This window comes from Oncorhynchus mykiss, chromosome 18, assembly GCF_013265735.2.
Source record: "Oncorhynchus mykiss isolate Arlee chromosome 18, USDA_OmykA_1.1, whole genome shotgun sequence".
Lineage (NCBI taxonomy): Eukaryota > Metazoa > Chordata > Actinopteri > Salmoniformes > Salmonidae > Oncorhynchus > Oncorhynchus mykiss.
Genome location: NC_048582.1, coordinates 73,788,900 through 73,803,128, shown reverse-complemented (window position 1 = coordinate 73,803,128; position 14,229 = coordinate 73,788,900). Strand labels below are relative to the sequence as shown.

The 14,229-nt window shown below is 47.2% G+C and overlaps 1 protein-coding gene across 1 annotated transcript; it reads right to left on the bottom strand.

Annotated features, from left to right (window-relative positions):
- Positions 1-1,240: 1,240 nt before the first annotated feature.
- LOC110496904 (tissue alpha-L-fucosidase) lies at positions 1,241-13,611 on the bottom strand. The gene is made up of 8 exons (XM_036953665.1): positions 12,963-13,611; positions 12,305-12,439; positions 6,895-7,032; positions 6,549-6,654; positions 5,790-5,990; positions 3,498-3,688; positions 2,808-2,907; positions 1,241-1,818 (listed from the first exon to the last, which is right to left on the bottom strand). The coding sequence occupies exons 1-8, from the start codon at positions 13,322-13,324 to the stop codon at positions 1,687-1,689; spliced, it is 1,365 nt and encodes a 454-aa protein (XP_036809560.1). The 5' UTR covers positions 13,325-13,611; the 3' UTR covers positions 1,241-1,686.
- Positions 13,612-14,229: the final 618 nt, after the last annotated feature.

Sequence of the window (14,229 nt, the reverse complement as noted above, 5' to 3'; positions counted from 1 at the left end):
GCTTCGCCCCAGTCTGAGGTCCTGAGTGCTCTGGAGCAGGTTTTCATCAAGGATCCCTGTACTTTGCGCCATTCATCTTTGCCTCAATCCCGACTAGTCTCCCAGTCCCTGCTGCTGAAAAACATCCCCACAGCATGATGCTGCCACCACCATGCTTCACCTTGGAAATGTGCCAGGGTTCCTCCAGACATGTCCCTTGGCATTCAGGCCAAAGAGTTCAATCTTGGTTTCATCATACCAGAGAATCTTGATTCTGAGAGTCTTTAGGTGTCTTTTGGCAAAGTGGGCTCCAAGTGGGCTGTGATGTTTCTTTTACTGAGGACTTGCTTCCGTCTGGCCACTCTACCATAAAGGCCTGATTGGTGGAGTGTTGCAGAGATGGGAGAACCTTCCAGAAGGACAAGCATTTCCACAGAGGAACTCTAGACCTCTTTCAGTGACCATCAGGTTGTTGGTCACCTCCCTGACCAAGGCCCTTCTCCTCCGATTGCTCAGTTTGGCCGGACACCCAGCTCTAGGAAGAGTCTTGGTGGTTCCAAACTTCTTCCATTTAAGAATGATGGAGGCCACTGTGTTCTCGGGGACCTTCAATGCTGCAGACATGTTTTGGTACCCTTCCCCTGATCTGTGCCTCGACACAATCCTGTCTGGGAGCTCTACGGATAATTCCTTCAACCTCATGGCTTGGTTTTTGCTCTGACATGCACTGTCAACTGTGGGACCTTATATAGACAGGTGTGTTCCTTTCCAATCAATTGTATTTACCACATGTGGACTCCAATCAAGTTGTAGAAACATCTCAAGGATGATCAATGGAAACAGGATGCACCTGAGCTCAATTTAGAATCTCATAACAAAGGGTCTGAATAATTATAAGGTATTTCTGTTTTCCATTTCAATACATTTGCGAAAATGTCTAACCTTTTTTTCGCTTCGTCATTATAGAGTATTGTGTGTAGATTGATGACTAAAATGTTTTATTTGTGGAAAAAGGGAAGGGGTCTGAAAACTTTCCGAAATGATTCCGTCCAAATGGATAAAAAAAAAAAAAACATTAAAAATCAAAATCACAATAAACAGCAATAAGTCTAATAAACAAACACAAAAGCGTAGAAACAAAATACAAAAATCACAGGAAAAATCTTTTCATCTTTTCTCCTTTCTCCAAAGCTAAGCGAAGTTGATTCAACTTGTTTGTTCCATAAAGCTTCTCCCAGAGGTTCTGAATTCTTTACAATGGTTTTGCTCCGCAGAACGTTTTATTTAACCTTTATTTTACCTTTATTTTACGAGGCAAGTCGGTTAAGAACACATTCTTCTTCACAATGACGGCCTATCGGGGAACAGCTGGGTTAACTGCCTTGTTCAGGAGGCAGAACAACAGATTTTTACCTTGTCAGCACGGGGGATTCAATCTAGCAACCTTTCGGTTACAAGTCCAACGCTCTAACCACTAGGCAACCCTGCCGCCCCAACTGCATCATTGAATTATATTCGATCATTTCAAATCTGGTGTCAACATGGCGCCAATTACACAAAGTTAGCCCAACTAATATCACATCACAATCATTCCAGGTCATTCTTAAAATACAAATGTATTTATTTCATTCCAACTAGTCTCGTGGAGTACCTTCACTGCTCACCAGTAGCTAAAGGCCTATTCAGGAGGCTGGTTATCACCCCAGATCACTTGACCCCATCCAGTTTGAGGATCCAGGCCTGGGCCGGGGTTGGGGGTAACTCAGGAAGGAGGATGATCAGACCCCGGGGGTGAAGAGGAGCCCATCTCAGAGGCTCTAGGTTCCCCAATAATGTCACCTGGGAGAGGAGAGAACAGAGAAGGAGAGCAGAGGAGAGCAGGGGAGAGAAGAGAAGCGAGGAGAGGAGAGAAGGAGAGCAGGGGAGAGAAGAGAGGGAGAGCAGGGGAGAGAAGAGAGGGAGAGCAGGGGAGAGAAGAGAGGGAGAGCAGGGGATAGAAGAGAGGGAGAGCAGGGGAGAGAAGAGAGGGAGAGCAGGGGAGAGAAGAGAGGGAGAGCAGGGGAGAGAAGAGAGGGAGAGCAGGGGATAGAAGAGAGGGAGAGCAGGGGAGAGAAGAGAGGGAGAGCAGGGGAGAGAAGAGAGGGAGAGCAGGGGAGAGAAGAGAGGGAGAGCAGGGGATAGAAGAGAGGGAGAGCAGGGGAGAGAAGAGAGGGAGAGCAGGGGAGAGAAGAGAGGGAGAGCAGGGGAGAGAAGAGAGGGAGAGCAGGGGAGAGATGAGAGCAGAAAAAGTCAGTGGCTAGGCGAAGACTTCACTTGAAATTATTCTTCATAAGGTCTGTGGCCATATGTCTGAAAGATCTTTCAGACATATGGCCACAGACCTTATGAAGAATAATTTCAAGCTGATCTAGGATCAGTGTAGCCTTTTACATCATAACGTATCAGATTATATGGACAGATCCTAGATCAACACTCCTACTCAAACTCTTTATGGATCTACACTCCATACATTACTGGAATTATAACAGCTGACATAACATTCACACCGTGGTGCTCTCTGCTGCGATAGGTTCAACTCCACTCACGTGGTGCTCTCTGCTGCGATAGGTTCAACTCCACTCACGTGGTGCTCTCTGCTGTGATAGGTTCAACTCCACTCACGTGGTGCTCTCTGCTGTGATAGGTTCAACTCCACTCACAGTGGTGCTCTACTGTCTCTGCTGTGATAGGTTCAACTCCACTCACAGTGGTGCTCTACTGTCTCTGCTGTGATAGGTTCAACTCCACTCACCGTGGTGCTCTACTGTAATAGGTTCAACTCCACTCACCGTGGTGCTCTCTACTGTGATAGGTTCAGACAGGTGGAATGTGTACACAGTGGGTTTCGTCATGAAGACAGCAAACACACTGGAGTATTTGGAGGTGTACCTACAACAAGAGAGAAAGGGGGGAACGAGAGAGAAATGAGGATGAAGGGAGCGAGAGAGGGGAGAGAGATGAGGATGAAGGGAGCGAGAGAGGGGAGAGAGATGAGGATGAAGGGAGCGAGAGAGGGGAGAGAGGGGAGGATAAAGGGAGAGGGGGAGAGAGATGAGGATAAAGGGAGCGGGGGAGAGAGATGAGGATAAAGGGAGCGAGAGAGAGAGAGGGGGGGGGAGAGAGAGAGAGAGAGAGAGAGAGAGAGAGAGATTAGAATGAAGGGAGCGAGAGAGAGATGAGGATGAAGGGAGCAAGAGAGAGAGAGAGAGCGAGAGAGAGAGATGAGGATGAAGGGAGCGAGAGAGAGATAGAGAGAGGGTGGGAGAGAGAGAGAGAGAGAGATTAGAATGAAGGGAGCGAGAGAGAGATAGAGATATTCAACACATTACTTTTAAAGCCCTCCTTAGCAGATACCTTAGGAGTCAGTGAATCAGATGTGTTAATGCCAGGCTGAAACAAAACCCTGCATCCACTTGTATCCCCTCCATTCCTTAACAAACACCACTAGAACCCCCATCACCACCTTCGCTCTCTCCTACCAGACAGGTACGGTGGCATTCTCAGTCTGGAGCCTCCAGGGTTTGGAGGAGTAGATGGCCTCTCCGTTGACCTCCAGCCAGGCCCCGATGCCCCTCAGCCTCTCCTCAAACACTGGGGGGATCATGCCGTCGGGGGTAGGACCCACATTCAGCAGATAGTTACCCCCCATGGCCACTGTTTGGACAAGGTCCTGGAGAGGAGAACAAGGAGGGTCAGAACATGCAGTCGGCCCAGACAGACTGCAAGGCATATGTATGAAGATGTACGTTCCACTGACATTAGGCCTCTCATTTCTAATCTAAATCACTGCAACCATACAGAACGGACAAAACATTAGGAACACCTGCTCCTTCCATGACAGACTGACCAGGTGAAATCTATGATCCCTTATTGGTGTCACCTGTTAAATCCACTTCAAATCAGTGTAGATGAAGGGGAGGAGACATGTAGATGAAGGGGAGGAGACATGTAGATGAAGGGGAGGAGACATGTAGATGAAGGGGAGGATACATGTAGATGAAGGGGAGGGGTCATGATCAGATTTTTAAGCCTTGAGACAATTGAGACACGGATCGTGTCTGTGTTCCAATCAGAGGGTGAATGGGCAAGACTAAATATTAAAGTGCCTTTTGAACAGGGTGTGGTAGTAGGTACCAGGCGCACCCGTTTGTGTCAAGAACTGCAACGCTGCTGGGTTTTTCACACTCCACAGTTTTCTGTGGGTATCAAGAATGGTCCACCACCCAGAGGACAACTTAAGACAACTGTGGGAAATTTTGGAGTCAACACGGGAACGGTTTTGACACATTGTGGAGTCCATGACCCGACGAATTACCACCAGGTGTCCCGCCTATCCTAGTTACCACCAGGTGTCCCGCCTATACTAGTTACCACCGGGTGTACCGCCTATCCTAGTTACCACCAGGTGTACCGTCTATACTAGTTACCACCAGGTGTACCGCCTATACTAGTTACCACCGGGTGTACCGTCTATACTAGTTACCACCGGGTGTACCGCCTATCCTAGTTACCACCAGGTGTCCCGCCTATACTAGTTACCACCGGGTGTACCGCCTATACTAGTTACCACCAGGTGTCCCGCCTATACTAGTTACCACCAGGTGTCCCGCCTATACTAGTTACCACCAGGTGTACCGTCTATACTAGTTACTACCAGGTGTACTGTCTATACTAGTTACTAACACGTGTACTGAAGAATTGGGAATTGGGAATTAAAGAACTGATTGGGTCTCTGCTTGATACCAAACACCCCATAATATCTGTCCCTGTGCCCTCCCTAAATGGTGGCATTGAACGGTTCAGCAGACTGTTATCCCTCCATAACAGACTTTTGCAGCTCTGTGGGTGTAAACATGTACTGACAATGTTGATACCTTCTGGAAAACAAAGCTCGTTTTATAAGGATGGGATCCACCCAAATAATTTGGGTTCCTGGATCCTCTCACAGCATTATAAGGCTGTGTTGAGACAATGACCCAAACCCAGCTCAGTTAATCCCTACCATAGGATCCAGGATACCTGCGTTACATTCACAGCATTATAAGGCTGTGTTGAGACAATGACCCAAACCCAGCTCAGTTAATCCCTGCCATAGGATCCAGGATACCTGCGTTACATTCACAGCATTATAAGGCTGTGTTGAGACAATGACCCAAACCCAGCTCAGTTAATCCCTGCCATAGGATCCAGGATACCTGCGTTACATTCACAGCATTATAAGGCTGTGTTGAGACAATGACCCAAACCCAGCTCAGTTAATCCCTGCCATAGGATCCAGGATACCTGCGTTACATTCACAGCATTATAAGGCTGTGTTGAGACAATGACCCAAACCCAGCTCAGTTAATCCCTACCATAGGATCCAGGATACCTGCGTTACATTCACAGCATTATAAGGCTGTGTTGAGACAAGGACTTATCAATGACCCAAACCCAGCTCAGTTAATCCCTACCATTGTGAACCAGAGTTGTCATAATGCTTAAGCAAATGTACATTACACCAGGGGCGATGGTAGACACAATGTAAGGCACCTAATTTATGTCTCCCTAAAAAAAATAAGGTGCTAAAAATAGCCCACGTGAACTTATGTAGCTTTAGAAACAAGGTTCATGAAATCAATAATTTACTAGTAACAGATGACGTTCATATTCTCTGAAACTCACTCAGATGACACCTCAGATGACACCTCAGATGACACCTCAGATGACACCTTTGGTTACCTGACTAGTGTACAGGGGTGAATCAGTGCAGTACGTGGGTTCTCTCTCACCTGTACGATACTGGGCAGATCCATCAGTTCAGAGAGCCTCATGGTCCTGCGGTAACCCCAGGACTGTGTGTCTACAGACTGACACTTCTCCCACTTGTGTTTGGGCAGCTCCCCAGGGGTGTATTTGTCTGCACAGTTATAGTAGCCACCGTGTTTACAGTAACACCCTGCCCCCCACCTGTCATTGGTCACGATCACATCCTGGAGGGGGAGGGGTGATACAAATGACAGCCAATCAGAGACAAACGAGTGAACAGACAGAAATGCAAGTTTACCGGTATATTTATCAGAGGAGGCAGATTTGGTCACTATAACACACATATTTCAAGGTGGTCAATAGGTGTTTAACGTTCCAAACAGAACCCTATTCCCTATATAGTGCACTACTTTAGACCAGAGCCCTATGGAACCCTATTCCCTATATATAGTGCACTACTTTAGACCAGAGCCCTATGGAACCCTATTCCCTATATAGTGCACTACTTTAGACCAGAGACCTATAGAACCCTATTCCCTATATAGTGCACTACTTTAGACCAGAGCCCTATAGAACCCTATCCCCTATATAGTGCACTACTTTAGACCAGAGCCCTATGGAACCCTATTCCCTATATATAGTGCACTACTTTAAACCAGAACCCTATTCCCTATATAGTGCACTACTTTAGACCAGAGCCCTATAATAGTGCACTATGTAGGAGAATAGGGTTGCATATGGGACGCGGCCGACCTAGGTGACGATGGGTAGGAAGTCCTCACTTTAACGGGACTGTCGTTGTAGAGCCAGGCCAGGAATTCTGTTGAGTTCCAGTAGGTGTCGGGAGCTTCCCAGTCCCCATCGGACCAGATCAACTCTGGCTTGTAGCTGGACCACAGGAGAGACCGGTGAGGGGAAAATGAGTGAAGGGGTATCTGTTTGCGTCATATATGATCATCTAAGCCCAGCTATAAGACCTTCAGCCCTGTTTTACATATATATGACGGAGATAGACTTACAACATAGTATACTGTGCCTTCCATCTCAGCCATAATAATATAACAAATATATATACAAAAAACGTGTTTTTTTTAGTATCCACAGTAGACCTATTCTGGCCTAAATTACCTTAGGACCATGTCATAAAGCTCAGGCAGCAGTTTTTTCAAGACAAAGTCCTGTGTCGTGAAGTTGTTTTTCTTGTCTGCCAGGTAGAGGGGGTTGAACCATTCATACAGGGAGTTATAGAGTCCATAGTGCAGCGACCTGTGAACAGACGAGCACAAAAACCAACAGCTGATACTGGGACGGATAGGGAACTGTCAAGAGACAGCAGCTGATACTGGGAGAGATAAGGAACTGTCAAGAGACAGCAGCTGACAGATAGGGAACTGTCAAGAGACAGCAGCTGACAGATAGGGAACTGTCAAGAGACAACAGCTGAGAGATAGGGAACTGTCAAGAGACAACAGCTGATACTGGGAGAGACAGGGAACTGTCAAGAGACAACAGCTGATACTGGGAGAGATAGGGAATTGTCAAGAGACAACAGCTGATACTGGGAGAGATAGGGAACTGTCAAGAGACAACAGCTGACACTGGGAGAGATAGGGAACTGTCAAGAGACAACAGCTGATACTGGGACAGATAGGGAACTGTCAAGAGACAGCAGCTGATACTGGGACAGATAGGGAACTGTCAAGAGACAGCAGCTGATACTGGGAGAGATAGGGAACTGTCAAGAGACAACAGCTGAGAGATAGGGAACTGTCAAGAGACAGCAGCTGATACTGGGACAGATAGGGAACTGTCAAGAGACAACAGCTGATACTGGGAGAGATAGGGAACTGTCAAGAGACAACAGCTGATACTGGGAGAGATAGGGAACTGTCAAGAGACAACAGCTGAGAGATAGGGAACTGTCAAGAGACAACAGCTGATACTGGGAGAGATAGGGAACTGTCAAGAGACAACAGCTGATACTGGGAGAGATAGGGAACTGTCAAGAGACAACATCTGAGAGATAGGGAACTGTCAAGAGACAGCAGCTGATACTGGGAGAGATAGGGAACTGTCAAGAGACAGCAGCTGAGAGATAGGGAACTGTCAAGAGACAACAGCTGATACTGGGAGGGATGGGGAACTGTCAAGAGACAGCAGCTGATACTGGGACAGATAGGGAACTGTCAAGAGACAACAGCTGATACTGGGAGAGATAGGGAACTGTCAAGAGACAACAGCTGATACTGGGAGAGATAGGGAACTGTCAAGAGACAGCAGCTGATACTGGGACAGATAGGGAACTGTCAAGAGACAACAGCTGATACTGGGACAGATAGGGAACTGTCAAGAGACAACAGCTGATACTGGGACAGATAGGGAACTGTCAAGAGACAGCAGCTGATACTGGGACAGATAGGGAACTGTCAAGAGACAGCAGCTGACAGATAGGGAACTGTCAAGAGACAACAGCTGACACTGGGAGAGATAGGGAACTGTCAAGAGACAACAGCTGATACTGGGAGGGATGGGGAACTGTCAAGAGACAGCAGCTGATACTGGCACAGATAGGGAACTGTCAAGAGACAGCAGCTGATACTGGGACAGATAGGGAACTGTCAAGAGACAACAGCTGAGAGATAGGGAACTGTCAAGAGACAGCAGCTGATACTGGGAGAGATAGGGAACTGTCAAGAGACAACAGCTGATACTGGGAGAGATGGGGAACTGTCAAGAGACAGCAGCTGACAGATAGGGAACTGTCAAGAGACAACAGCTGATACTGGGAGAGACAGGGAACTGTCAAGAGACAACAGCTGATACTGGGAGAGATAGGGAACTGTCAAGAGACAACAGCTGACACTGGGAGAGATAGGGAACTGTCAAGAGACAACAGCTGATACTGGGACAGATAGGGAACTGTCAAGAGACAGCAGCTGATACTGGGACAGATAGGGAACTGTCAAGAGACAGCAGCTGATACTGGGACAGATAGGGAACTGTCAAGAGACAGCAGCTGATACTGGGAGAGATAGGGAACTGTCAAGAGACAACAGCTGAGAGATAGGGAACTGTCAAGAGACAGCAGCTGATACTGGGACAGATAGGGAACTGTCAAGAGACAACAGCTGATACTGGGAGAGATAGGGAACTGTCAAGAGACAACAGCTGATACTGGGAGAGATAGGGAACTGTCAAGAGACAACAGCTGAGAGATAGGGAACTGTCAAGAGACAACAGCTGATACTGGGAGGGATGGGGAACTGTCAAGAGACAGCAGCTGATACTGGGACAGATAGGGAACTGTCAAGAGACAGCAGCTGATACTGGGACAGATAGGGAACTGTCAAGAGACAACAGCTGAGAGATAGGGAACTGTCAAGAGACAACAGCTGATACTGGGAGAGATAGGGAACTGTCAAGAGACAACAGCTGATACTGGGAGAGATAGGGAACTGTCAAGAGACAACAGCTGAGAGACAGGGAACTGTCAAGAGACAGCAGCTGATACTGGGACAGATAGGGAACTGTCAAGAGACAACAGCTGATACTGGGACAGATAGGGAACTGTCAAGAGACAACAGCTGAGAGATAGGGAACTGTCAAGAGACAACAGCTGAGAGACAGGGAACTGTCAAGAGACAGCAGCTGATACTGGGACAGATAGGGAACTGTCAAGAGACAACAGCTGATACTGGGACAGATAGGGAACTGTCAAGAGACAACAGCTGAGAGATAGGGAACTGTCAAGAGACAGCAGCTGATACTGGGAGAGATAGGGAACTGTCAAGAGACAACAGCTGAGAGATAGGGAACTGTCAAGAGACAACAGCTGATACTGGGAGGGATGGGGAACTGTCAAGAGACAGCAGCTGATACTGGGACAGATAGGGAACTGTCAAGAGACAGCAGCTGATACTGGGACAGATAGGGAACTGTCAAGAGACAACAGCTGAGAGATAGGGAACTGTCAAGAGACAACAGCTGATACTGGGAGAGATAGGGAACTGTCAAGAGACAACAGCTGATACTGGGAGAGATAGGGAACTGTCAAGAGACAACAGCTGAGAGATAGGGAACTGTCAAGAGACAGCAGCTGATACTGGGACAGATAGGGAACTGTCAAGAGACAACAGCTGATACTGGGAGAGATAGGGAACTGTCAAGAGACAACAGCTGATACTGGGAGAGATAGGGAACTGTCAAGAGACAACAGCTGACACTGGGACAGATAGGGAACTGTCAAGAGACAGCAGCTGATACTGGGAGAGATAGGGAACTGTCAAGAGACAACAGCTGACAGATAGGGAACTGTCAAGAGACAACAGCTGATACTGGGAGAGATAGGGAACTGTCAAGAGACAACAGCTGATACTGGGAGAGATAGGGAACTGTCAAGAGACAGCAGCTGATACTGGGACAGATAGGGAACTGTCAAGAGACAGCAGCTGATACTGGGAGAGATAGGGAACTGTCAAGAGACAGCAGCTGACAGATAGGGAACTGTCAAGAGACAACAGCTGATACTGGGACAGATAGGGAACTGTCAAGAGACAGCAGCTGATACTGGGAGAGATAGGGAACTGTCAAGAGACAGCAGCTGATACTGGGACAGATAGGGAACTGTCAAGAGACAGCAGCTGATACTGGGAGAGATTGGGAACTGTCAAGAGACAGCAGCTGATACTGGGAGAGATAGGGAACTGTCAAGAGACAGCAGCTGATACTGGGACAGATAGGGAACTGTCAAGAGACAGCAGCTGATACTGGGACAGATAGGGAACTGTCAAGAGACAGCAGCTGACAGATAGGGAACTGTCAAGAGACAACAGCTGATACTGGGACAGATAGGGAACTGTCAAGAGACAGCAGCTGATACTGGGAGAGATAGGGAACTGTCAAGAGACAGCAGCTGACAGATAGGGAACTGTCAAGAGACAGCAGCTGATACTGGGACAGATAGGGAACTGTCAAGAGACAACAGCTGATACTGGGAGAGATAGGGAACTGTCAAGAGACAACAGCTGAGAGATAGGGAACTGTCAAGAGACAACAGCTGATACTGGGAGAGATAGGGAACTGTCAAGAGACAACAGCTGATACTGGGACAGATAGGGAACTGTCAAGAGACAACATCTGATACTGGGAGAGATAGGGAACTGTCAAGAGACAACAGCTGACACTGGGACAGATAGGGAACTGTCAAGAGACAGCAGCTGATACTGGGAGAGATAGGGAACTGTCAAGAGACAGCAGCTGACAGATAGGGAACTGTCAAGAGACAGCAGCTGACAGATAGGGAACTGTCAAGAGACAACAGCTGATACTGGGAGAGATAGGGAACTGTCAAGAGACAACAGCTGATACTGGGAGAGATAGGGAACTGTCAAGAGACAGCAGCTGATACTGGGAGAGATAGGGAACTGTCAAGAGACAACAGCTGACAGATAGGGAACTGTCAAGAGACAACAGCTGATACTGGGAGAGATAGGGAACTGTCAAGAGACAACAGCTGATACTGGGAGAGATAGGGAACTGTCAAGAGACAGCAGCTGATACTGGGACAGATAGGGAACTGTCAAGAGACAGCAGCTGATACTGGGAGAGATAGGGAACTGTCAAGAGACAGCAGCTGACAGATAGGGAACTGTCAAGAGACAACAGCTGATACTGGGACAGATAGGGAACTGTCAAGAGACAGCAGCTGATACTGGGAGAGATGGGGAACTGTCAAGAGACAGCAGCTGATACTGGGACAGATAGGGAACTGTCAAGAGACAGCAGCTGATACTGGGAGAGATAGGGAACTGTCAAGAGACAGCAGCTGATACTGGGACAGATAGGGAACTGTCAAGAGACAGCAGCTGATACTGGGACAGATAGGGAACTGTCAAGAGACAGCAGCTGACAGATAGGGAACTGTCAAGAGACAACAGCTGATACTGGGACAGATAGGGAACTGTCAAGAGACAACAGCTGATACTGGGAGAGATAGGGAACTGTCAAGAGACAACAGCTGAGAGATAGGGAACTGTCAAGAGACAACAGCTGAAAAAGGCTTTATGGAATACATTGGATTGAATACAGAACTACCTCTGCTGTCAGCTACAAGCCTGTGCTTATTATAAACACAGCACATTACAGCTGACTCTCCCCATACAACAACTAGGACAGTACTACGTAAAACCCAACACAGACCGGTGTCTATAGACAGTTTCAACCCTTCTCTAGGTGCCTTAGCTAAGACTACAGCATTCAACGCCCGGATAGGTATTTTACGTATTAGCTAAGCACATCACTTTGTTATAGCAATCTTGTGCCCAACGGCACGGTCGATGACGTGGCATGCAACCATTGGTTGATGCATGCAAAGTCTGAGCAGGGGTTACACCCCCCAACCACCAGTAACATTATCCAATTAAAATTAGGTGAAAACATGCACACACACAAAAAAAAAACTGTCCTCAGATCAGCATCTATTGATAACTTTAACCCTTCTCTCTCTCTCTCTGTCAATCGGGTGCCTTGTTTATCCTACCTGTTGCGTACGGCCTCTGCCAGGTCTCCCACCAGGTCTCTGTGTGGTCCAGTGTCCACAGAGTTCCAGTTCCACGAGTAGGAAGAGGGCCAGGTAGTGAATCCTTCATGGTGCTTCGCTGTCAGAACCACATACCTGGAGATACAAGTATGAACAGGTAAAGACTGGGAAAAGACCTGGAGCCTTTAAATTAGAGGCTGTAATTGTAACAGTATAACTTTAGACCGTCCCCTCGCCCATACCCGGGCGTAAACCAGGGACCCTCTGCACACAACAAGTGTCACCCTCGAAGCATCGTTACCCATCGCTCCACAAAAGCCGCGGCCCTTTGCAGAGCAAAGGTAACCAACCACTACTTCAAGGTCTCAGAGCAAGTGACGTCACCGATTGAAACGCTATTTAGCGCGCACCACCGCTAACTAAGCTGGCCGTTTCACATCCGTTACATAATACTGTACTACAGCCTCTGTCAGACTGTGGTAGTGCACTTCCCCCATTTGTATTATTACTATTATTATATAAAAAATATATATTGAACCTTTATTTAACTTGGCAGTGTTGCTGGGTCAATACCTACTTCCGTTTTTAAATCACTACAGATTGTGTTGCCTATTGGTATAAGACAAATATATAGGTATACAAACTGAATAAGACTTACTTTGCACCGGAAGCCTCGAATATGTCAGCCCAGTCATCCGGGTCAAAGAACTGGGCATGGAACTGGGGCGCGAAATCTGGATAGCTGAACCCGGGCGGGTAGTTATCCAGCATGTACTTAACACACTTCGGATCGGGTGGGTTTTGGCCTTGCCAATGCCACCAGAACCACTCGCTCTCGAACCCGGGGACTGAGAACACCCCCCAGTGGACGAAAATCCCGAACTTGGCTTCATCGTACCATGTAGGAAGCGGTCTTGCGTCCAAACTCTCCCAGTTCGCTTGGTATCGCGTCCCGCTTGCTGGTATTGCTATCAGCAACGCGGCGAGCAGGAGACATACCCAGTTTGCCTGAGCAAACATTACTGTTAAAAAAACGGAGGCTTTATCAATGTGAAGGTTGCAACGTTAATAGAATAATCATACGTAAGTAGTTGTTCTATGAGTTTATTCCGGGTGAAACGGGACGGCGCGGTCTTTCTGCTGCGTCTACAAGCGGTGATATCAATAATCAAACTAACCCGCAACGTTTTATATCGGTTTACAGGCATAATCTACTGTAAAACATTATGAGGAAACTACCATTTCGTTATGTGCAGTAAATGTAGATCACACTGGTCCGTAAACTATCACATGACTGTGGTCATATGACTTGTGTTGAAACCTGTTCCGGGTAGAGCTTTGAGAAAAGCGATTTAACATCTCTATCATTTCCCTGTCTTGTCACCGCGCTCTGAACCGCGGCACATTGACGCATGTGATTGGTCGGATTATGTGAGGGAGCCAGGGGATTGGATGCATGTTGTAAAGAACCTCCCCTCAGGATTATAGTGGAGTTGAATGGAGAGGGATACCGTGCTCCTCTGAGTTTATAAAACGTTATAAAGAGCAGCACGGTTTTTATCTAAAATGTTGTCAACGGAATGAGGTTGCTGTTACTTCCCGTCCACGAGTCTATTGCAGAATGAAGCCTTTTGACAGCATGGACTAAAGTCGATTGATTTATGCACACTTGCATTAGTCCCTTTGTTTTGGTGATTTGCAATTCGGCTCTGACAACGAAAAGGCAGCCGACAGACCTACAGGATGTTTTAGCAGTTTGTAACTGAAAATCATTTTGTCAAACAGATTGTGAACCGAAAAGTGTACGTTTGAATCTCTCTCTCTCTATATATATATATATATATATATATATATATATATATATATATATATAAATGTTGGTTAGGGTGTAGGGGCAGATTTAAGTAATCTTGTCATTCAGACAC